Below are 25,436 nucleotides of genomic sequence, written 5' to 3'. Positions count from 1 at the left end.
TCAAATATGAATGTGTTTGACTTGAGGCTACAAGGTATACATTTTTGAACAGCAGAATTGAACCACGTGATCATGATGCACTCTTAACAGCCGCGGGACATACAGTACTAAATAGATGGTACTGCACCAGGCCACGGGCAAAAGAAAGTGAAACACTGGGAAAAAAGAAAAGATAATCAAACAACGAAGTACAGTTTGGGGTAATAAATGCCAGAGGGGCTTTATATGTGCAGTTTTATGTCATCATTGTGCAAATACTGTGGCCAAGATTAGGCTTTTACAATTCATGCTGCACACCACGACTGCAAATAAATGAGGATGTGAACGACAGACAAGAGCAACAAAAGAGGGATGAAGAGAATACTTGAAAAATAAGCAGTGACAGAGAGGAACTGGAGCTTAGCAAAAACAAAGAGATGTTGCTGATAGCTTCTGATATCTCTGTCAGTGTGAGAAAAACACCCTTGAACTGTTTAGTGTAAGACTTCAGCACAGATGAAGACATGAGCTCTCTGCTCAGCAGTTAACCCAGGGAACTGAAAAAAAGAGAAAGAACTGGCACGACAGTGTTCGTAAAATACCTTTTGAGTTTCACATCATTATTATGACACCTCAGTGTCAATATGTAGAGCAGTGCATCGTAACTGTGTCAATAACATCAGCCCTACAGGCTGAAATGCAACTGTTTTGTTTAGGAACAAAGCCTTTCATTTCTGCTTATGGACCTGCTCACACTGCAAGTTTGCAGTGACATCAAAATGTCATTGAAATGGAAATTGCAGTGAATTATGCAGAAGCTGCTATGTCTACATTATTCTACAATGCAGGACGAGGTGAGCGCTTTGCCTCGACCTCAGTTCAAGCGGGAAAACAAACAACTGTCAGGTTTTTTTGACATCCTCATCCACGTCGCTTTCGGTGTGATCAGTTCATGCTTAAAATTCCAGCCTAACGCTCAAAAACCAGCCTCGACGCACAGTGACTTCAGTTTTGTTCCCATAACTTGGTGAGTGGTCAGGTTCAAGCCCCCGCATGTAACAGTAATACGAATACACACAAACATTGACTTCCATTTCATCCTTAACCATAAATACTACTTGCCTAATTTTATAAATTAAATCTGACTTGATCCTCAAATTAAAACAAGTCTTGCCCTTTAAAACTGAATAAATAAATTCATGGGGACTTGCTTTTCGTCCCCGTTGAGAAGATGCATGGGTCCATGATGTCACTGTGTAAACACAAACAGATTCCCACAACATGAATCTTATCTGGAACACACACTCATATATACAGACAGATTATCTCAGTCTGCCTTTCGTTTACTCTGTCATCACAAGATGACAGCAGAGCAGCTCTTGAGATATAAAGGAGTCGCTTTTGTATATATTTATACAATAGTTGCATTATCCCACGTGGCTGCCTCTCGACCCAGGTTTATATGCACACATTTCTACCACGGTTATTCATAGACCTTTGTGTTTGCATTAGCATGGGCTCCTACAAAGAAAGCATGAAAGAAAGCTTCTCAATCCATAAAAAGGAAATTCATCAACTGAAAATTACACAAAATAACACATTATGGTCTCACACGACCTTCAGTTTGTGTTCTTCTTGGACATAAAGACTTTAACCGAAACATACATAGATAAATCTCAAATGCAGTTTATATTTACCTTACTGTAAAAATGTATTGCATTCTCGCTTCCACCTCTCATCAAAAGCACTTGTCTCTCAATTCAGGTGACGACAGAAAAATATGCAAACTTTAAATAATAAAAAGACCATGTTGCGTATGTGTCAGAACACCTGCTCTGGTTGAGCACGACTGTTTGTCTTTAAGCTAATCTATCATTTATCAACATCTCTAAATGAAAAGACCTGCAGTACACTCGCTCCCGCTCTTGCACTGACATGAGTTCTGATGAAAAATTCATCAAAGAGAACATGTGTGTGAGCCTTTTCTGCATGGTGTGGCAACTCTGTTATGTATAGACACACATAACACAGGCCCAAAAGTCAGCGCACTGCAGATTTTTCACGCCCCTTATGTTATAATATAAGCTCTAGACAGTTTTAAAAAGAGACAGTCGTGTCAGGGGTTTAAACTGAAGCATGCACTGGCTCCACTTGAAACTTTGCACATCTATTTGTAAGACGATTTTTACATTTTTATGCTCAAGTCATCCCACATTGTGCTTATGCTTCACTGGTTCTGTGTTTGATGCTGTACTTGTTATGCATGTATAACTCCACACTGTCTCTCACTTGATTGCTATGTTATAGCACATGCAGCTGTTTGTAGCGGGCAAGTCTGTACTCTTATTGGGGATACTGGCAAAATGACATGTGTTTTAGAAGGTGTTATTCATCACGTATGGTATACCCTTTAAGTCTACTTGTGCAGCAGTGGGGCAGAGTTTCTGCAAAATTGGCTGAAAGGCTCAGATGCATGTCATCCCAAAATCTCTTTCACCTATACGCGTCTCCTCCCTTTCATCAGCTTTGTAAAATAGGGAATAATCATGGAAAGGGTCAATAGGTCATTCTGGAGTGGCGTCTTCACTGAACACTTGCGGTTGTGTTTTGCTGAAGTAAGACTGTAATTGCATAGAAAAAAGAGGGCACCCTTGCATAATGCATCAAAGCCTGCATGAAATGTAAAATATTCGCATATTTTATGGTCCAAAACAAACTCAGCTTGTGTACAGATTCTAAATATATGAGCAACATGCATCTATTTATTTTCACGAATCCCAAATAATCTACAAGCACTGTAGTTGATTTAACCAAACTACAGTCCAACTGTAATATTCTAGCTTTTGCATGTTCACAATATCAGCATTAAAAAAAAATGCTGCAGGGCATGTGGTCAGTGATTTTGCTGTGTATTTTAGTCAGTGCAGTCTTCCAGAGATTTTAACTGCCTTTTTATAATTGCAAGGGTCAGGTTGGCTAGGTTTCCCAATTTACACCCAGTCATTACCACTTTACCCATCATTAAAAAAGACATCACTCTTATTGGTGTGATAAAAGCTCCCTTCAAGGCAAGCAATTAACGCACTAGAAAACGCTCCTCATCCTCCGTTTCTTTCCTCCTCTTTTCACCCGCTCTTTTGGCCTCTGTTAAGAGTTCAGAGGTTTCTGTGATGTAAGCCTTTTTAATTGTCTCCCGGGGAGACGGGTAAAAATTTTTTTTATCTGTTTCGAACAGTACAGCATGACATAGCCATACTACGTGAGCAGATGTGCTAAGCCTTTGTCGAGGTGTCATTTGTGTCCACCGTAGTTCAGCTCCTCGTTGTTAATTGCTAAGAGCCGACTGGCTGATAAATGATTTATTTGGCAGAGCAGGAAGTCTCTTTGTCCCATATTTATCTCTGTGCACAGAGAAGAGTATGGGAAATGTAATTTTTTATTACTCATTAAGACACAGTTAATCTCCATTTGAAAATATGTGTTTAGCAGCATTTAAAATTGCAAACGAAGCAAGACTGGAACTGCCAAATCCTGATTAGCCCGAGAATTCAATATCCACTTACTAGAAAGCGTCATTTCTCAGACCTGTCGCGAGCATTATATCACACCGGGCGTTTGGTATAAAAGACAGGCTCGATGCAGTCAGCAAAATCTGCATCAGAGAGCGTGATGAGTGCTCGTGTGGGCAGTGCATTTTGTAGGCAAACGAGAATGTTATTTTTTAACAGATTGTGTGAGGCGGGTAGTTTGACATGCTTGTGAGGAGCTAGAAGAGCTGTCAGGTGTTGTCAGATGAAACAACTCTTTCTCCCTCTCATTGCATTTCTCTTTCACCAGATATGAGGAATGTTTCAAGGCCATGTAAACTATATATAGTGGTCTTATGTAACTGTGGGTCACAAAGCTGCAGTTTGAAGAAAGGCAAGTACAGATTGTTAGAATTTGACAATAGACTGTGTAGAAAATGACTTATTATATGCTGGACAAATGCTGGATATGTCCCATATGCTTTTTAATTCTCTGTGGTTGACCCTATTTCGTTGCCCTGCTGGTGTAAACTTGGTCCTTTTAAGCATGCCTGTTGCATGACTTCATGTAGTATTGAATGTACACATTTAAAGAGGCCAGATGCCTTACAGCAGTAGGAACGCATTTGAAAATGTCAGCTGTCAGCTAAAATATATTAATATTTTTTCATATTCTGTGCATACAGTGCATTTGTGCATACTCATACATGCTGCTTCGGGCTCTTTAGATGATAACATTTAGATTTTTGAAATATTTAACTTCATAGTCGCAGAAGAAAACAAAAAGGACCTCCCAGAGCTGAAGCTCTCTGTATCTGTGCAGCAACAAGACAGTTTTGTACACAAAGAGTCAGCTGAATACCACATGATGAACATGGAGTTTGTCAGATAATTATGCAGATAAAGCCTAATGCATGTTGTCTTTCTTCACTATTGTGCCAAGTCAGATTAAAAGTGAAATAGTAAACGCATCCTTTCATGTGTCATGTTATATAATTGCATCTGTGGGTGGTAATGTGTGTTTCTGCGTTTGCTTTGGGATGTACGTCTTTGTCTTTCAGCTTTCAACAAACGGTCTGTGCTCATACGTATGTCACACACGTAGATACTTTTATTTAAGCATTTAATACTCTGGTTATGCTTTGGACTGTTTTTCTTTTTTTACCTGGACTGTAGCTATTTTCAGTCCCTCAAATCATTAACAGTTGATACTGCTGGTGCTTCAGTTATTTCAAAGATAGTACTTTATTAGCCATCTAGGTTCTGACAGCTCTGGCTTTACCCCTTAAAACCTAGAGATTTTGAGATTTCTACATCAGTGTGATTTTAGTTATCCTCCTGAAAATTCTAAATAAATTGCACAATACATGTTCAGAGTGCAAAAAAATTGCCAGCTGTTGCAAATATGATACAAATGAAGACTCATATACAATCTTACATTTGTTCAATATTTACAAAGGTATCAGTAGGTTCAGTAAACACTCCATTTCCAAAACAATCTAATTTAATGGTTCATGCTTTAAAGGGTTGAGTCTTTGCAAGATCTCCTGCAGTGTATATAGTGTCGTTTTTCCAATATTTAACCATCACAAACCTTAAAGCTGGGGAGGACAGTTTGAGTTGAGTTGATAACTCGTAACTAATTCTAGTAATTTGAAAAATTGTCTTATTTTTGTAACAGGTGGCTTTTCAGAGAACACAGTCGCACAAAGTTGACACCTAAAGGACATTTTAACAAAAGCTCAGTGCATGTTCAGCCTTATCCGAACACATTCTGCAAGGTTAGACTCACATTTACAGATGTAACCTTCACCCCTCTCACTTGTGATTGGTACATTCCTAATTCCAGCGTGCAGCCTTCTGCTGTGAATCGTTGGGCTGCTACAGTAGCTGACACCTCTGATTTGCTGCCAGGCCTAGTCGTGACCCATACGCTCTATTAAAGAGTGTGTGCATATTCATGTGGGTATCTGCACACATTCCTGCCTGTCTAAGCAATTTGTCTCTTGTTCCTTTTATGTGACTAATTGACAGAAAACAGTAAAGCAGGTAAATAATAATGGCAGCTCGCTGTTTTGTCACATTAGTTAAGGATGTGTTTCAATGTGGAATCAGTCAAAAAGAATTATTCACATCAATTAGGGCCGTTTACTACACCATTACAGTCTACGTGGGGTCTCTGGAACGTTAAGCCATTTTTGGAATGAAAAATGTCCTGTTTTCTGGTAGAGTTTAGACTGTGAATGACTAAGCAGGAGGCAAAAAGCCCTCCTACAGAGCTTTGCCTTACATGTTGGTGTGCAGTTGCCTGGTTACATGTGTAGCTAGGAAAACTGATTAAATGTTTGTTGATACTCTCACTTGATTCAATATTCTACTGGTTACTGACAGAAACACTGACAAGAGCATTAATGTGTGCCATCTTAATTCATGTGGACAACGCAACCATTTAATTTCAAGGCTGGGGATCTATTCTCGGCTACTCAGGGAGGAGAGGGAAGCGGTTTCCTCCTCATGCTATATACAGTGGGAACAGAGTGTTGATGACCTCAACGGTGGATATAGTAAGGTGGTGGAAAGAATACTTCCAGGATCTCCTTGATCCCGCTGACATGCTTACTTTAGTGAAGTCTGGGGACGAGGGGTCGCCCATCACTGTGGACAATGAAGTAGCCAAAAAGCTCTCCGGTGGCCTAGGCCCTGGGGTGGATGTGATTTCCCCTGAGTTCCTCAAGGGTCTGGATGTTGTTGGGCTGTCGTGGTTGATACGCCTCTGCAGCATCACGTGAAATCAAGCCTCTGGATTGTCAGACTGGGATGACGGTTTAAGAAGGGGACTGGAAAGGGTGCTCCAAGTTCAGGAGCATTGCACTCCTGCTCTCTGGGAAGGTCTGCACTAGGGTGCTGTAGAGGCGAGTCTGCCCGTTAGTTGAACTTTGGGCCCCAAGAAGAACAAAGGGTTTGTTTTTTTTTTGCTCTGGTTGTTGAACACTGGATCCTCTCTTTATACCCTTGAGGTTGTCTAAGAGTGCACAGGAGTTTGCCCGCCTAACCTATATGTGTTTTGAGGATGTGAAGAAGGCATTCGACTGTGTTCCTTAGGGCATCCTGTGGGGGTTCTCTGGGAGTATGGATGACTGGCCCATTGTTCTTGGCCATCCAGTTCCTGTACAGGAACTGGATGGCCAAGAAGAATGGTGGCAGTAAGTCAGGCCCTTTCCCAGTTAAAGTTGAGAACCAGAGGGAGAAATTGCTTCCCCAAGTGTAAGAGCTAGAGAATCTCAGGAGATTGACAGATGGATGCAGCAGTGAAGCAGAACCTGTATCAGTCTGTTGTGGTGAAGAGAGAGCTCAGCGTGAAAGCAAGGCTATCGATTTAGCGGAGAGTCTATGTTCTTATCCTGACTTGGCCATGAGCTTTGGGGAATGACCAAAAGAATGAGATTAGACTGAAAATGAGAGAAAAAGCATCCAGTGAGAAAAAAACAACTGTAAAAGACTCTTGGAAAGCCTGAAGAACTGTTGCTCAAGATTATATTAAAAAATGACAAAGTCTGAGTCCTTGGAAGTAAAATATAAAGAAATGAGCGTAGCTCAAGACTCAATAATATGTTAAATAGCCCAGGAGAAGTCAGTGAAAAAAATCTACAGCACAACACGTTCCTGCCTCATACACAGTGTTTTATTGTTTTCATTTTGTCTGAGAGGCCCCTCATTAGATACCCATCAGCGACTGAGGCTGCTGCATCATTGCGAACACTTATTTGATTACAAACCAGTGAAAACTAGTTTCTGCGTGCTCGCCAGCTGTGAATGCCTAGTGAGTAAAGTAACAGTTGTGTTTGTATGCCAGTACATTGGCATATTAGCAGAGACAAATTGACTGTAAATATTTTGAATCTGTGACGGAGACTTGTGATTTATGGGGAGGGAAAAGAGCTGGGAATGAGACATCTGCCCGAAACTTGATCCAAAATTTGGGCAGTGCAGATGTAACAGGTTCTGTAGAAGAGGATTTAATTTTGTTTCCATACAGCATCCCCATCCAAGATGCTTTTAAGTATAGCATTCCAGTCCATTTTAGTCACACACACTTTCTCCATACATGTACTCCATTTTTTTCTGTTCCACCTCATATTTATTCTGTGCACAGTAACATTTCAAAATACTGAATCTAAAGGTTTTTTTCAGTTGAAAGTAAACAAAAAACCACAAAGAAATCAATTGCCCACTGTAAGATTATGAAAGCATGAAAATAACGTGGTAAACTCCCCCACGCAGCGTGTACTCCACAGTGTAGCCCACACGGCAACGCGGCCCTCTCGCGAAAACATTTCAGGAGCAGTAGCAAAATGCTCCAAACGTTAATGTGTCACAAAAGCCGCACAATGATTCAATATCATTTTCCAAATGAATTTCCCTGGTTGGTAATAGAATGGGCCACACACACTTTATAACCATATTCATCAGTTTTCCACGGTTCAGTTAGGTTTCTGTGTAAATTAGGGCCAGCAGCAAACGTGGAGCGTTTTTGGAGGGGAAAAAAATGTAATATTGCAGGAAGATAAATAGGCTTGTTCTTCAAAATATCAGAGACGGTGAAAGAGCTGCAGTTGCAATCTGAATCTCGTGTCCTGAAGCCAAAAGTTCTCAATAAAACACTTTTACACTGCAAAAGCGCCGCTATGATTAAAGGCTGTAGGAGGCTGAAAATTACATTTAAAACGTGCTGTGGATATGCAAGACACCTAACACATGCACACAGTTTTGTCGTTTTTGAACTCTGCTATATCCTAATCAGATGACACGTTTTATTTATTTATTGTCATGTATGTTATGTACTGTAAACAGCAGATAAGATGAAACTGCTTCAAAGCTGTTAGCACTTGACTGAGAGGAACTTCATGAAGCCGCCACAGTCGCGTTTTAGACACGAAAGAAGAAGTAAATTACAAACGAGACCCGTAGAGAGTTGCATGCCTGTGTACATGTGGGAGTAGTAAGGGTGGTAACAGTGAGCTTGAGCTGTTTAAAGATAAAGGAAGTAACAGCGAAGCCTGCAGAGTGCATGCACATGTGTAAATCAACCAACAATGCAACTTAGATTATTAGAAGCCAGCAGTCAGCATCAGAATACAAACAAATCATCCAGTCATGGTGAGGTCACACTTGAGCCACATAGAGAGAGAGGGTAGTCATTATATGTGTTTTATTTACATCACGGGGGCTGCCTTTGGCGGAAACCTGAACACTTGAGAGATATAGCGAGGCGCACAGAATCTAAAAATACCACGGCTGAGGGAGCAGGGCTTAAGAAGAAGAATAAGAAGCAGTGGCTGTCTCTACTGTCAGCCCTGCCTCTTGGTGTTCAGGCTGTGTGTTGCTGTCTCAGAATGAAATATTAGGCCTTTATAAGCAAACGGAAACAAATCCATGTGAGACCAGACGGCTAATTTAACGTGACAGATGAAACAGGGAGGGTTTTACATCAGATATATTGAATGTTTGATCTGTTTAGCGAGTCGGTGTGATGTAAAGTGTGCGAAACGGCCATAATGAGATCGTGGATGGATTCTTTGAGCTCTAATCAAAATAACAGAGGAGGGGGGGGATCATTTGTGCTTTGAGTTTTATTCATGGCTGAAAAATGTCACCAGTGCTTTGTTATGACGAACTAAAATGCAGCTTTTTTAAAATATCTGTAGCGTCTCGGAGTAGATGAAACAGTTATTTTCATAAAGGTAACACAGACTTTGACATCAAATAGGAATACTGCACTTCAGTTTTACATTATGTGGCATCTCCAGCACTGCCGTTAAGGTCGTGCCCTGTAGCCATGCCCCTGTTCTCCTGTCATCTCTCTCCAAGAAAAGCTGGAACACAAGGATGAAAACGTTTCCCACCCACACGTTCTGCATCTCGCTGCCACTCCTGCATTCTCTTCATGTCCTCCTGTGTATCACTCTGCTTTTCTAGCGCCTCACACTCATGCAAACGCATATATAGAAGCCTCCGAGGACCGGTGCATAAACGATGGCTCCAGTCCCAGGCAGGCTTCACAGGCAAGCTGGCTAGCAAGTCCACTGACGCCTTCATCCGTTTACCCGTTCATCTGTCCGTTTTAGGCTTCAAACCTAACCCCCTCTTCACTGGCAAAGCCCAAAGGCAGCACCTGATGTGTGAAGCGCACACCAAAGTGTGAATGAGTGCCTCAGCCGGGACTTGAATTGGCTGCTGATGATTTACAAAAAGACATATTTCCATTTGAAAAGGTTTCTTTAAGAGTTGCTTATCATCGCTGCTACTGTGTTTGTGCTCCGTCTGAATGCTCTTTTTACCTAAGGAGTCTCACCAAAGAGAATTCTGAAAGCTCTCTGATTAAAAAACCCTATTTTAAAAATGTGAGCCCAGTTTAGCACTGAGCCTCAAAACAGATCGAGCTAACCAAGTCTGCATGACTTGCTTTCTCGAAATAGGGTGTGAGAAAATGAATGTTTGGTCACATCTAGAGCTTGATTTCAATCCTAAAGACTGTAATTGCCCTCGGTGGCACGTCGGCCTCTTTAGTTTTCACCTGCAGACACTTCTTAGCTGCTTCTAACAGTATAGCTGCTAAAAAAAAAAAAGGGGGACAAAAATAGTGCACTTCCATATTTGGGTGCACGTTTACATGCCATATAAAAGAATACCGCACACTTGTAAACATAATGCAAATAAAGTGCAGACTGTGTTTTTATCACAGTAGTGGAGTTTATTGTCAATAAGGAGTAGGTACATTAAAACCACACACATAGAGACTCACACGCACAGTCGCCCACACAAGCATCCACACACACACATGCGTGCAGCCACACACACCCTGACACACCAGCCCCTTTTCCTGTGGGTTCTGCTTCCTGCATTTTGTAGAGCACGAACAGATGTTTCTGTAGCTCTGAAAGCAGATGATTTGAAATTCACACATCGTATTGAATCTGAACAAGAAGACTGAGTCTCTGTGGATTTGCTTTGCACACCGGAGAACCGAGAAAGAGAGCAAACTTTTCGGAGCACGTGATTTAAAGTGCGCTGTTTCCTCCTGTGCAGCTGAGAAAGAGAAAGCGTGTGAGGGGATGGTTACACTTTTCTTGGCCCTTTTTTTGTTTTTGAACGATGATTGTGGAAACCGATGCGCCGTCAGGTAGTAAAGTCGATGTTGCACTTCATGTTCATGTCATAATCTGCTGCAGGAAAATGATTGATTAAGATGTTTGGAGATTGTGTCGTTTTAGATTGCAGTGACGCAAGTGCCACAGAATCCATTTCTTTAAATAAAATCGTTATATTACTCGACATCATATGCTATGACTAACATAATGCTGTTGGCTCAGCTCCCATGAATCATCCCCACGAGCTCACCTTTGCACGCGTGAATCATCTGCACATTTGTATACTATGTCCGTATGTGCGGCACGGCTTCAGAAATTTGTTGGGACTTAATGACTTGTGCTCTTCTACTAAACTCATCAGCACAAACTTAATCCTGCAGGCTAAATGAGCGAGAGCTAAAAATAGTCCCTGCAGCTACAGTGCCATGCGTAGCAGGATACGGTTGTCTGGTATATAGCAGTGATGGAAGAAGACCGGTGGGGGTGAATGAATGGATGAAGAACTAGAAAGATGACAAAAGAGGTCTTCATTAAAAGTAGAGTGGTTTTCATTTAAGTGTTTTGAGGTGGGAGTACTGGCATAAACCATCACAGTGTACGCCATATTGGAGTATATTTATGTTCTGATTTATATTTGAACCTTTCGGGAATCATGACTTTCATGGCAGTTCTCAAAAATCTTTGTCTGCGGATCTGACGGGGAAAGGAATAATAAGCTTCCACCGGTAGGCAGGCAGACAAACAGATGGATGCATTCAGTCAGCAGGTACATAGATGATGCAAATAAATAGTCAGGGGAAGCTAATAAAGGATCGAGAATTAGATTAGAGACGGAGTGATTAAAAAAACGGGATCCTGCTCTATTGGTAATGCCTTCTGTCCACATGTCCTAATTATACCTAAATGCATTGCCCTGCTTCTCCCTTACTCCTGCTCGGTCTCCTGCTACTAACCCCACACAATGCTTGACAATCTTAACAAAGCTTCCCTGAGGCCCCTTATCTAATAGAGAAGTCTCTACAAGACACACACACAGAGACACACACATATGCATCGCAGCCAGCAGCGAGTTGAGGGGGAAAGATGAGGGAGTAATGGGACAAAGACAAGTTGTCAGATAAATGAGATAAATTAGACACTGAGTGAGGAACGACAGAGAAAGAGAGAGAGCTATTCTTTTCCAACTCTCCCAGGGTTGTTGCTGTGTGTGAGAGCTCTGGTGGGATCTCATTGTTCTTTTTTGTCCTTGTGTGTGTGTCCGTGTCCATCTGCTGCAAGCCACAGTGTGTTTTATCAGGACTGAGGTCTGGTGCTCGAGCAGAAGGACGCATGTGCAAATATATGCACTTGTGTTTAGGAAACACACAAAATCCTGCAAATGCACTCGTGATGGACAGTGTAGCAGATGTTAGTCTTTGTAGGTTTACTGTGAGCATCAGTGTCAAATTTCTTCACTGATTTTTGATATTAAATTCATTTTTTAAGCCTTCATTGATTCAATTTGATGTTTTTTGTCTATGTTAAACCAGGATCAAAGATATATGTCACCCATTGTACATGCGTTGGCATCTTGCCATAGTTACTTGGGGGGGGGGCTTATATAATGCTGTCATTTATCAGCAGGAGAACAGAGAACTAAAGAGACAGCCAGTTGGAGACCCCAGGCTGCCACAGTGCCCACGCACACAGCATCATGTTTCCACTGCATCACTAGACATTAAATTAGCTTAAATTTGCTTCCTGGAGACGTACTTATTACTGCAAACCCTAAAACTAATCCTTAACCTGGTCTTATCCAGCATCCGACCTTAAAACAAGTCTAGATACTAACATTTGTAAAACTTTACATTGAAGTCATTGTAATAAGCATTAGTTTAATCAGGTTTTCAGATATAAAAATGTCCTATTAGTTAAAACATATGTTTCATTAACACCGTCACTAACACATCATATGAAATGTCATATTTTGAGACAATCATACGCACTTAAAGTGTGTAAGAAGTTGTTCCTCATTTCACCATTTCATGCTATTTTTTAATGGAACTTTTAGTATTTTTGTTTAGATTAGCATATGCATGTGCTATATAGTTATTAGTAGTTAATCACGCTTTTTTAAGCTACTGAATCCAAAGAGCTTACAATACCTTATCATGTTAATCTAAAGAGCTTGAAAAGAAATGTGACTGAAGAAGCTTCTCAGTGGCTTTTCTTTCCAAGCTCCTTAGATTACCACAACCTGGATGACGGAGAGTCTACACAAAATCTTATTGGGGTTATTTTACACTTATTGAGAGTGTGAAAGGGGTTTAACACCTATTACCTTAACAAGGACATTGATAGACATTGGAAGCTGGATGTCGAATATCGCCCTGTACTCCAGAGTTGACCGTGTTCCAGTAGCAGCAGTCGGAAAAACAGGCTCTATTCTGCTTCCTAGCAAGGTGGAGCCATTCATCCATCACTATGAATGCCTGGAGTACAACGCAGTAGCTCTTATTCCTCATTTAAAAAAAAGAAGAAGTAAAAACACAGCTGCAGCACATTAGAGTCTGGTCCGTGCTCTGTGTATGGCTTATTTACTGAATCACAAATACATAACGGGGGTAGTACAGAGCACACGTTTTACACATTTGCTGCTTTTTACGCTTACTTCTTACAGTCTTTAACTTCAAAGTTGAGATTGGTGTGGCTTCACTGGCTTTCCAAGTGTGAAATCTGACCTGAGGGGGCGTTGCAGCTGAAAATTGTGATTCCAACTTCCAAAACGTGAATTATCCTCCTCCTCCACCGTGAGACATTTTCAGCTTCCGGGAGATGGCCAAGCGGGCTGCTCAGGCCAATCACAGCCAGTCTGAAAAGTCAGAAAGTCAAACATTCAGTATATGACAGGCCCTTTTCATCTAAACCCTAATTTGTGTCAGATTCAGAGCTCTGAGCCTCGCCTTTGATGCTACAGTACCGCTCAGGATACAGTCGGCAGGTTTACCCTCATGTGCACTCCACTGAGTGTGTGCCCTCCTGTGAAACCGAAAGGAGACAGAGTTTGGAGGTAAAGAGGAGGGTAGACCTCAGAAAGATGGGCATTTTCGGTAATACCAGGGTTCTCATCATTAGCCTCCCATAAAGACTGATGAGCGTGAGTTGGCATCCTCCTTTCTCCTGTGTGATGAGTCATTAACAGTAAAACATTTTGGAACAGAAAATGAAGCGCACAGCAAGTAGGCCTTGAGCCAAAGACATCCAGAAAATGGACGGATGAGCTTACAGAGACTGTTAGATTTAAACTTCAAGTCATATTGCGCCATATAAAGCTGACTATAGCTACACTGCAAATGTAAATCCACTTTTGGTTCACAGTGGATTGGTAGTACTTACATTGTCTCACTTCATGTGTTTCTAGTGGAGCTGGATGCAGAGCACGCACAGAGAGTCCCCGGGGCGGAGCAAGGAGGGGGCCTGCCACCCCAGGTGAAGGTGAAAGAGAGGCAGAAGTTCTTTGAGGAGGCCTTTCAGCAGGACATGGAGCAGTACCTGTCTACCGGCTACCTGCAGATTGCTGAGAGGCGAGGTGAGGAGGAGGAGCGGTAAGGTCAGACGTTTTCTGATATGAGTTTAGTTTCCTAGCGCTCCGTCGCCTTTAGCGCAAAAGGAAGATGTTGAGGGTTTCAGGTTTCGGTAGTATTGTGTGCTAATTCTTTAAAGGTGAATGCAAAGGCGTGAATAAATTTCTTTACTATCAGCTGAGACCTTCACACTTTAACCGCATACCATGAGATTGAGTCATAATGGCTTTACGTAGCGAGGAGAGCCTGTCACTTAACACACGAGTAGAGTCATTACATTTTAAATGATGCCACCATGATATATAAACGTACTCTGGGATTGTAACAGAATCCCGCTGCGCCTCCATGTATTTGCTGCCAAACGTCTACTGAAATACCCAAAGCATGTGCAGAAACAGCTCCCCGCACTGAGAGATGTTACAGACTCCACTGGCCAGTGTTTGTAATGTGATTTTTCTTCTTCTTTCCCTCATCTGCCCTCCTCCCCACATCACCCTGGAAATGGCTTAGAGAAGCTTGTGGAGAAGTAAGGACGGAGGGAGAGATGGAGCAAAAGGAAAGAGATTTAAGGAGCGTTCACTGAAACTCAAAAGGCTTTTTTATCAGTGCAGTGAGCGGAATAGTCACAGCTCATTATCCGAAGAAGCGTAGCACTGTATTGGCTCTTTTATATTAGTGGTACAAAAAGACTGGACATGTTTATATTTAAAGTGGTTAAAAAAAAAAAATAAAAATCACCTGAAACCAACACCTCTCCATGACCAATGAACACACAACTCATAACCCTTAATATAGCTGTAAATCCCTACAGCAGGGCGGCGCTACTGAAGAGCAAAGATACAGCTGGAGACTCCGAGAGTGAAAGGGAGGCTGCAGATGTCATAAGCCGCTGAGCCATCAAAAGCTAGTCCCAAGGGTCTTACTCACTCACTCACTCACTCACTCACTCACTCACTCTCTGCAATCTCACTGCAGGCAGAGACAGTCCTTCCCAGCAGGAGAACCTTTTAGGCAAGGTCACGGTGGTGCTAAAAGAAGAGCATGTTAGAGGCAGTCACATGGAAACGATGCTCTCAACGTGACGTGGTGCTTCCTGGACCTAGACTTTCACATAACATAACCACAGCTGTCAGTTGTGTATCCATGTGTGTGTCTTCCCGTTTGTTTGCCTATTTATTACATGGAGGAAACGGAGCTTTAAAAGTGAAACAAAACATCCTTCATGCTATGCTTTACGAGGCCGAAGAGCTACTATGGAGGCGACTGCGTGGCTGACAAAGCAGATACGGAAGCGCCTGTCCACCGAGGCCCACTGAGCAGTCTTTAGGCAGAATCAGAGCCTGAAACGTGTCACAGAAAGCACCACTGCTGTCCTCACTGAGCAGAGGAGATAAACGTGTTTGTTTCATTTATTCACTTTCTGTGCGTACGCATCAACAGTCACTGTGTATATAAACTTAATGTGCGCGTGCGGACATTCAGGCGAGTTACCCAAGTTGAGGCATCTGAAAAGACGGCGCTCTCCTGTGTCTGTGTGGGATCTTTTTGTGTTTTGTGTTACTATTTAAAGGGCAAGGAGACCTTGGGGCAGTCTCCACGGGAAATAACATTCCCCTTCTGTTTTTTTCCTCTTTCTTTCCTCTTTTTTTATTCTGCTCTCCCTCCCTGTGCCGCCCTTCTTCTGCTCTCCTCATTTCTTTGAGGTACGGTAGCCAATGGCGTCTTATCTCACTGCTCTGCAACAACCAGTCATGCTGCTTCTTCCTCATGCTCTCACAACCCCGTCCCCTCATCCTCTTAGTGTACCAACTGGCTGTTTACGACGCATGTGGCACATCACGATGTGGTGGGTGGGGAGGGTGGAGAACCCCCTCCACCCTCCCCACCTGTGCAAGGCGGTGAATCCAGGCTTAGCTGTAGTGTAACAGGAGTTTCCAATCAATCTATGTATTGGTGGACTATTAAAACATTAGACCCATTAAACATTCTGATGTGCTGCCTTGCTGTCAACAACCACACATTTGTGCTTTCATATATAATAAGAACGTCAGCAATCTGAAAGAAGCGCCTCAGGAAATCAGATTTCTCAAGTTTGTCAGCTATCTCTTTAAATCTCTTTCACATGCTTTAAATCACGATGTCTATTTTTAACTTTAAAGCAATATTCAGGCATTTCAGAAGTACTCTTAGCCTTCACGGGAAGAATGTTGTTACTTCAGTTAACGATACCTGCAAATTCAATATGCTGAATTTCCAGGTATTTCCTGTAGGCATGCTTTTGATGTTAAGGTAAACCAAATATGGTTTGTATGCATTATATACAAGCTTATCCACTTTGAATGCCATCCAGCTTGAACATGCCCATTTGCTTCTGCAAGAAAAAAACAATCCCACTGTTGCTGGACTCAGCCCGTGCTGCCGCGTTCTGCTGCAGTGTTCGCTAATACCTCATTTACCCTTTGCTGTGTACAGAACCAATAGGCAGCATGTCATCCATGGAGGTGAATGTGGACATGCTGGAGCAGATGGATTTGATGGACATGTCTGACCACGAGGCTCTGGATGTGTTTTTGCACTCTGGAGGAGAGGACAACAGCGCTGCCTCGCCTGTTGCAGGTCGGAAGCCGTGCACACAAAGAATGGCTGTAGCCTGAAGTAAACAGACTGGTTATTGTTATACTGGCTTTTGATTCAGTGCATAAAACTCACTTAATCTTAGCGATAGCGTTCTCAAACTGTGCATTAAAGTACCACCCGGGTTCATCTACAACAAATCACATATCTGCATTTGTATTTGAGACTACGTGGACTGATGTCAGATATATGTTCCCTCATAAAAGCACAGTCCAGATGTTCAACTGTCAGTTGTTTTACCCTAAAAGGACATGAGATATACACTCACTTGAAGATTTATTAGGTACACCTGCTGGTAATGGGTTGGACCCCGTTTGCCTTCAGAGCTGCCTTAACTCTCCGCTGCACAGATTCAGCAAGGTCCTGGAAACATTTCTGGTGTTGTCTTCTGATACCGTAGCCCATCTTCAAGTTTATTATTATTTGAATTACTGTTTCCTTCCTATCAGCTTGAAACAATCCTGACCTCTGCCATCACCAAAGTAGATCAACAACATATTTTCACCCAGAGAACTGCTGCTCACTGGATATTTCCTATTTTTCAGACAATCCTCTAAACCCTAGAGATGGTTATTTCAGAAAATCCCAGTAGATCAGCAGTTTGTGAAACACTCAGACCAGCCCATCTGGCACCAACAACCAAAGTAACTTAAATCACATCTCAGGGGAAACTGGCATCATGGATTTGCAGCCAACAAATCTGCAGCACCTGTGTGATGCTGTCATGTCAATATGGACCAAAATCTCAGAGGAATGTTTCCAGTGCCTTGTTGAATCTGTGCTACGAAGAATTTAAAGCATTTCTGAAAGTAAAAGGGGGTCCAACCCTTTGTCAGGTACAAGGTGAGTGCAATTTCCCACTGATCGTCCATCCATTCACTTCCGCTCATCCCAGCTATTGTAGAGCAAGAGGCAGGGTGCACCCTGGACAGGTCGCCAGCCTGTGATTCATAACAAATTCACTGAAGCAGAAATCTGACAAGCACACCACATGATGTAACACACGATGCACCATCAGCATCTGTCCAGATCTGCTGAGGAAACATATTGTTGCAGTCAGTAATCTTCAGCATCTGAGTTCCTCTTCGTCTGATGCTACACTTTCTGTTTACAGTCGATCAGTCCGTTGCAAGTTTGAACTAAAGCTGTGAAGTCATTCCAAAGAAACTAGAGCAGTTGCCTCATTTTATCTGCAGCAGCCCTCGGCCTGAGACAGCAAGTAAATAATAAATAACCATAAATAATAGAATTATTTGGGTTATTTAAGGGAAGTGGGTCCAGTTACGCACAGACTCAGAGACATAGTTATTGTCTGTCCTCCTGCCACCCTATCAAAGTCAACTATTTAATTTCTGTTTATTTAACTGTTATTTAAACTGAGAAGTTCAAAAAATTAAGAACAATTTTTTTAGTTCAAAGTGTGAAGTTACCCACTTCCCCCCTCCTGTCTTTCAGGTCCAGACGTCGAGTCCTTCACCACAGAGATCAGCCTCCAAGTTCCCACCCAGGCTGAGCTACGACACAAGCTCTCTTCATTATCATCCACCTGCACTGACTCCGCCAGCCAGGACACAGAGGCCGGGGAGGAGGACGAGGAGGAAGAGGAGGAGGAGAGTGAGCAAGGAGGAGGAGGGGGGGGCGTTGGGGGATCAGGAGGAGGAGGAAGGAGGAGAAGACCCCCTGTGGTAGTGACCCTGGATGAAGAAGAGGTGCACCCTGACACGGTGCTGGTGGACAGGGCGGAGCGCGAAGATCAGACCAGCAAAGACTGTGAGGAAAGCAGGCCAGAGGTTTGAGGAGAGGCGGAGTGAGACACAAGCACCCAACAGCTGCCAAATCAAACTCAGAACCATATTGGCTTTGTTCTTAATATTCCTCTCATATGTCAGAGAAACATATGATAGAAAGTGCAACCTCAGTGCACTAACTGCCACATGACCTTACCTTGAGAGACGCCAGTTTTCAATTCTAATTGATCTTATAAAACTGTTTTATTTTTCCTTTTCAGCATAACGTCATCTAACGGCTGAGCGATTCTCCTGTTTCTTTGTTTCTCCTGCTGTATGTCGAGGCCTGTTACTGATTAACGACTGAGTAATGAGGACATAGAAACACACCAAAAATCACCCACACGACCCTTCTGCTATGCTCCATCCTTCACTGCGCTTATAGACTGCAGCGGTCATGTGTTTCCCATTATTGCTTGTGTTGGAGATTAAGCGTGGAGCCTAAAGTACCCCATTTGGCCTAAATAAAGAAGCTAGCTTTTAAAATCTAACTGCAGGTCAGAAATGTGAAGTCAGTTTTTAATCTGTAAAAGAAATGTTGCCATGCAAATTCACCCGCCAAAGATTTTATACTTTATAAAATCCACGTGTGTAAAACCACGGGGATAGCTTTGGTTCTGTTTGCACAGGTTTTCTCATGTATGTGCTCTATGAAACTGTTCTAGGGGTTAAAGCTCTGAAATGAGACTTTCAATTGTGCAATTTCTCTTCCACAATTCATTTTAGTGCAACAAATGCAAAGATGCACTACTCAAAGAAATGAAGGGAACACTCGATCATCACTTGATATGACACAAAGTCATTTAAACCTCAGCATATCAGTCTTTCCTTTCATTTGAAGCAATGCTGCAAGTGAGTTTTTCTCCAGTCCAGCTCCTCTAGGACTGCAAAATGACCTCCAGCTGAGCTGCTCGTGCATGTTTCTCACCAAACTGTCAGAAACAAACTCCACGAGGGCCCGATGTGCTTCAGTGCAGAGCCCGGCACCGTGCAGCTCAAGTATATCCGCCTGAGATCTGCCATCCTGGAGGAGCCGGACTGCTTGTGCAACCTGAACAGGCTGGAGGTACGATCCTCATGCTAGCAGCTGTGATAAGGAGTAAAAAGACAAACTAGAGGATTAGGAGGGATAAGGAGAGAGGATTTTTGTGGTGGTAGTCTTGTTGTTGCCTCTGGTAAACCCGTTATCACTATGATTTGCACCAAAGCAGCTGAAATGGATTCACAATGCTTTCTGCTTCCTAGCTGGACAGACTTATATCACTGAAGTTCAACCGACTATGATGCTCGAGCGTTCCCTTAATGTTTTCTTTGAGCAGTGTACTTATTGATCGCTTTTTTCTGAAGAAAAAGGATGAATATTTTATCACTTTCTGAAACTAAAAAGCCAAAAGCATTTCTTTCACTGTTTTTAAAGTCTTCTAGATCACGTCGGATGTAAACTAGTTCAAAATGGTTTTGTGCCATTACCCAGTAGAAACAAAGCTTAATAGCAGGCAGGCACCTGACAGTGGTTTCTGAAACACATTGTATAGCAGACATGTGGGTGGAGATCGGGTACAATGATAACAATGACTTACCACACACACACACACACACACACACGACAGTTAACCTTTGCCATTCCTTTGATATGTGATCTCTGGGTGAACTACTTCTGTTGAACGAGGACCAAATCCCTGCTGTGGACAGTGTGCTATGCACCGGACAATGTCCAGAAGACTGAACTGCATCCAGACCTCTGTGTCTGCAGTTGTTGACATTTGCCTAAAATTTCTGACTTGTTGCTAATAAACATTTGTCTCCCGGCGTTGTTTAATTTTCATCCGAGTTACAGCAGTAAGAAAAGAAAAGTAAGAAGTCTTGTTTTATAGTCCTACCATTTAACAATGGAAAGCTAACACAGTAAGAGAATAGACAGCGTTATTAATAAGGGGAGAAAGGATAATTAAATATTTTATTTTGTGTGAGTTGAATTTCTGTGTATATTCATTGTTTAAAAAAAAAAAAAAAAAGGGTAACTGGAAATTAGGGGAAAGCAATACAAGAGCTCAAAATGACTTTGAGGCTAAAAATGAATGCCTTGGTTTATTGTGAACAGTAAAGAGTCTGTGTCGATACACAACAGTGCGCTTTAACAGGTAACTGTGATGCTCATTTTGAGCCCCATGCAGAGCGTCCATGTGACAGAGGATGCTAGTGATAGGGTGAGGTGGAGGCAGTTGGTGCGCTGTGGTGACCAAAAGGGAGTAGATGAGAGGAGCAGGATTCTGCTGGGAAAGCTTGCAATATGATTCACAGTTCAGAATAATCCTCCTTTGTCTCATACAGGGCCCCATCATGTGCCTGAAACTAGCTTGATCTGATTGGCTGCATGCCACAAACAAAGTCTGGACGGGGGTGTTGAGATGACCATATGACCATCATACAGAGTAAAGACTGAAACTAAAAAAAATTTAAGTGGCGAAAACAAGTTTCCATAAATTATTTTTTTTCCCTCAGAATTTAAAACAAACACTGCACATAAAGTTCAGTTTAACTTACTGAACCAAAAACCTGAAAAAATTAAGATGATTTAAAAATATTAAAATCTAATTGATTTTCTGTCAATTACCAATAACTGAATAAGTTTTAGGTCACGCTCCTGGGTAGATACTCCCAGAGGTAAGTGAGAAAAGACTGAGGTTATTTCAAAATGCCATCGTCCATCCCAGGGTCATGGGGAGGTTGGAGCCCATCCCTGTTGTAATGGGGTTCGAGGTGGAATATACGCTGGACTGACTGCCAGTCCGTCACAGGGCTAATGAGTCTCCACATCCCTAAAATATCCATCTAATGTTACAAATCTCTGAACTGTGAATTATGACGCAGTTTGGAGAGTTTCTCCTCGCCATCCAGTCGGAAATCAGCACACCAAGAGACACACGAGCAGGTTGGAAAGAAATGACAGTGAATTGTCAGTAAGTTTTTATTAAACCTTAAGTACAAACTGCAAAAGTAAAAAACAGTCAATTTAACCAACATGAGACTCTCTTTCCGAATGAAGGGAAAGGCCGAGTTACCAAATAAATTAAGTCACCAAAGACCCCACTGTGAGCAAAGTAGTTTATACTGTAGAAAAGGAAGGAAAAAAACAAAGAAAAAAATAACTGAAGGACAAACAAAGAAAATCCCATCTGAATAAAATATATTGTAAGGCCATAAAAACTTGACAACCACTTTTTTTTTTTTAAATGTTGAAAACACCCGACTTGGTATGTCATTAAATAGTCCTAAAACAGTTCAGTCTTCTGCAAGGGACAACAACCAACAAACTGGATTATAGGATTTTTTTTCCTTGACAGTCACCACTGGCAAGCTCAGTGCAACATGAGTAGCTACTACATTTTTGTTGAATTTTCAGTAATGAAAATGTAAAAACCCATTTTTTTGTGTGAACATATCATTTTTTTCCCTTTTCTTTAAAAAAGTAAAGCTAAACAAACAAAACTAGATCAGGAGGCCAGGGAGGAGGCGGGGCAGGTAAGGGGGGGGGGGGGGGGGGGCAGTCGTTGGCTACTCGATATCTTCTTTCTTAGCGATATAAGCAGCACTTAAAATTTTTATACACATTTACCAGAGCAACCCTGTAAGCGTCAAACTCACATGGATGAAGAAAGGGAAAAACGTAAGGCTTTTTCTTCATCGACCACTCTCCTCTGGAACACTTTCTCTCTTTCTCTGGTCCTTCCTTTCTTTCTTACTCAACCCCAGAAAAAAAGGCTCAAGTATTTAAAGAAATTTACAGGATTATGTACAAAAAAAAAGTTGATGTTTGTTTGCGTTGGGCTTTTTCTCCGCTCTTAAAAAAAGAAAAAAAAATCACTAATATATCTGGAAAGGGGAAAAAATAAAAAAAAAATAAAAAAAGACAGTAGAAGAAAGAAAAACTTGGATTTGATATTTCACATTTTACACTCTTTGACTAGTGGCTCTACTTGAGATAACACATTAGATCAACAAAGCTTAAAAAAACCCCAAATAATAATAATAATAATATAATATAATATTAATGTTTACTGGTACAGATGAAACAAGAGGACTGGAAGAATGGAATGTTAACACGATTGCACATCTAGAACCAGAAAAGCCCGACGAGCCTTTCTGCCCTGTGGGGGTCGGGGGGCGCGTGAGCTAGCAGAGTGAACCAATAGCAGGCGCCAACCCCCAGATTTTTTTTTTCCTCCTTTAAAAAGAATTTTGTGTTGTTATACAGTAATTATAACCAACAGCACCAATAAAATGGATCTCCTTGCTAAGTATCAGGCACCATTTCCACTTGCTAGTGAAGAAGGGATCCCTCCATACTACAAGGAAGTGAGGTGACCTTTTCACAGGTCAAGCAGCTGCAGCTCTGCCCCTCTCACATCCGCCGACGAACAGAAAACAAAAAATAAAACGTCCACAATGATGACAAAAATAAAAAATATACACAGAAAATTTCTCACGACAAAACAAAACTATCGAAAAAAGAAAGCTAAGATTCATAAACTGAACTTGGGGAAAAAAACAAAAACAAATTGTAGCCAACCAACAGTAAACCAACATCATCTGTCTTTCAAGTTTTTTTTACCTTGCATCTCCAACCCACATTTCATTAAAAAGAAAGAAAAAATAGGCAGGAACTGCATCAAGAATACATTAAAAGTGATTCCTCTTCCTCAAATAAAGGACAGAGAGAAACTTTGGGCAACTACTTGATGTCATTTTCATTTCACAAAATCATGGGAGGGAGGGAGCGGTGGTGAGTGGGGGGAAGGCCGCCTTTTCATTCCTCCTGTGTTCACAGTTGAGGGACATGTGATGTATCAGTATCATGGGTGAGAGGAAGGCAGGAGAGAGTGATGCAAGAAAAAGGTAATTATTGTAACCTATCAGCTGAGGAAGGGTGGAGGTGGAGCTAAAGGGTAAAATGAGGCCTGTCAAGTCTGTGAACATTATACTTAATGCTTTCAATATTGACTCGGAGAGAGAGAGGTGTGTGTGTTCTAAAATCATCCAAAATAAAAACAAATTCTTCTTTCACACTAGTGCAAAAAAGACATCTTGCTTTTCTCTTTTTAGTTCCTTTTCCTTATAACAAGCCTGTCATTACTAAAGGAGAGGAGAATCTCTTGCTTATTAAAGAGATGGAGACTGAGGTCAGGCAAGGGGGGTCTTCAAAGCTCAAAAACAATCTCTAACATCGGGCGGTGAAGAAGGAGCGGTTTGATAGTGATCCTGCTTACTGTGGAAAAACAAAAACACAGGGATTCAGAGAAGTGGAGGGGGTGTGGTGGGATGTGGGCACAGCACACATGGGTGGCAATGTTGAGGCGTCCCGCCTCAGGACACGGCAGCGGCCTTGGGCATGTGGCTGGACGACAGGCGGGCCAGAGACACCTCTACGGTGGCGCGTTTTCGGGGTCCTCGCTTGGCTGGCGATGCTTTGGCAGGGCTTAAGCCGTGGCAGGGGTCCCCTCCTCCGCCACTAACAATGACTCCTCCAGCGTCGATGCTTCCTCCGTTCTTCAACATGGCTCGTCCGCACACCTGGCTCACCAAACTGTTTATTTGCTCCTGTGTGGCAAAAGGAAGCAGAAAAAAGTGAGAAAAAAGGTGGTAATGAAGCAAATGCACACAAATCAAGAGCAGAAGGTAAAATGGAATATGGCAAAGTACAGGTGTGTCTACTGTTAAAAAAACATAAATAAAAATTTGAAAGTCTGATTACACCACAGGTACAACTCAGTATAAACATTTTCAGTAGCGGTGTGAAAAGCTAGCTGATGTCTCCCCCATCTGGACAGAGGGAGAATGGAAGCATAGCAGACCCACACAATGGTAGCTTACCTCATCATATCGATACATCATCTTAAGGCCTCTGCAGGATTTGTGCTTCTCCACATAGCGCAGGGCACACTCCAGACAAAAGACCACATTGTCAGTCTCCCGAACCACCTAAACGGGAAAAAAAGGCTTTTAGTAAAACAAAGAATTTATTTTCTTACTGAAAAGTGGAAATATTGATAAATCTCTATAATGTCTCATACTCATCATGCTTATACTGTTATCTCAGTAGTATTAAGTATGTTTAGTAAGTTACCTTTAACTTACAGAGCATACTGCAGGAATAATATGTACAAACTGAAAAAAAACAAAAAAACAAAAACAACAACTCCTAGCGCCAATTCACAACAACAGTTGCCTCAAGGCGCTTCGTGCTGGACCCCACAATACTATAGAGAAAACCCCAACAATCAGATGATCCCGTTTGAGCAGCACTTGGCGACGGTGGGAAGGAACAACTCCCTTTTAACAGGAAGAGACCTCTGGCGCAACCAGGCTCAAGGAGGGGCAGCCACCTACCGCGACCGGTTGGGGGTTAGGGGAAAGAAGAGAAAGGAGAGCACAGAGAGGCCATGGAAAATGCACAAGCTACGGGAGAGAGTAGACAAAGGTTAATTAATATGCAAAATTGGCAAACAAATTCATCAGGATTGAAAAAGAGGTCACTGGAAAACAAGTGCATTATGGTCCCTCAGCAGCTTTTAGCAGCATAACTAAGTGATGCTTCAGGATCATCCAATCTGATACTGGACACTTTATGAACCACAGGTAGAGTCGAACTTAAACTCTGGATTTAGAGGGGCACCAATGAAGAGAAGCCAGGATTGGAGAAATACACTCTCTCTTTCCAGTCCCTGTGAGTAGCTTTGCTGTGGCATTTAGAATCACCTAAAGGCTTTTAAGGGAGCTTCTAGAAAAGTCCAATAATAG

General features: G+C 42.1%; 2 protein-coding genes across 7 annotated transcripts in view; one reads left to right on the top strand and one right to left on the bottom strand.

Annotated features, from left to right (window-relative positions):
- The window catches only part of dtnbp1b (dystrobrevin binding protein 1b), a 63,513-nt gene extending 43,066 nt beyond the window's left edge, over positions 1-20,447 (top strand). For 2 of the 4 annotated variants that reach the window (XM_026155642.2, XM_026155640.2), the window contains exons 2-4: positions 14,055-14,222; positions 16,690-16,833; positions 18,307-20,447. In XM_026155642.2, the coding sequence (XP_026011427.1) occupies positions 14,055-14,222; positions 16,690-16,833; positions 18,307-18,647 (653 nt within the window). In that variant the 3' untranslated portion in view covers positions 18,648-20,447. Of the gene's footprint in view, positions 1-10,456; positions 10,687-14,054; positions 14,223-16,689; positions 16,834-18,306 lie in introns of those variants that run through there. The other 2 variants (XM_026155643.2, XM_026155641.2) reach the window with 2 other exon arrangements.
- Positions 20,448-21,592: 1,145 nt separating this feature from the next.
- jarid2b (jumonji and AT-rich interaction domain containing 2b) overlaps positions 21,593-25,436 on the bottom strand; it is a 106,893-nt gene continuing 103,049 nt past the window's right edge. For all 3 annotated transcript variants that reach the window (XM_026155637.2, XM_026155636.2, XM_080296585.1), the window contains exons 17-18: positions 24,510-24,617; positions 21,593-24,236 (exon numbers count right to left, since the gene is read on the bottom strand). In XM_026155637.2, coding sequence (XP_026011422.1) covers positions 24,003-24,236; positions 24,510-24,617 — 342 coding nt within the window. In that variant the 3' untranslated portion in view covers positions 21,593-24,002. The remainder of the gene's footprint in view (positions 24,237-24,509; positions 24,618-25,436) is intronic.

This window comes from Astatotilapia calliptera, chromosome 22 (genome assembly GCF_964374335.1).
Source record: "Astatotilapia calliptera chromosome 22, fAstCal68.1, whole genome shotgun sequence".
Classification (NCBI taxonomy): Eukaryota; Metazoa; Chordata; class Actinopteri; order Cichliformes; family Cichlidae; genus Astatotilapia; species Astatotilapia calliptera.
This window is presented reverse-complemented; position numbering and strand designations above follow the sequence as displayed.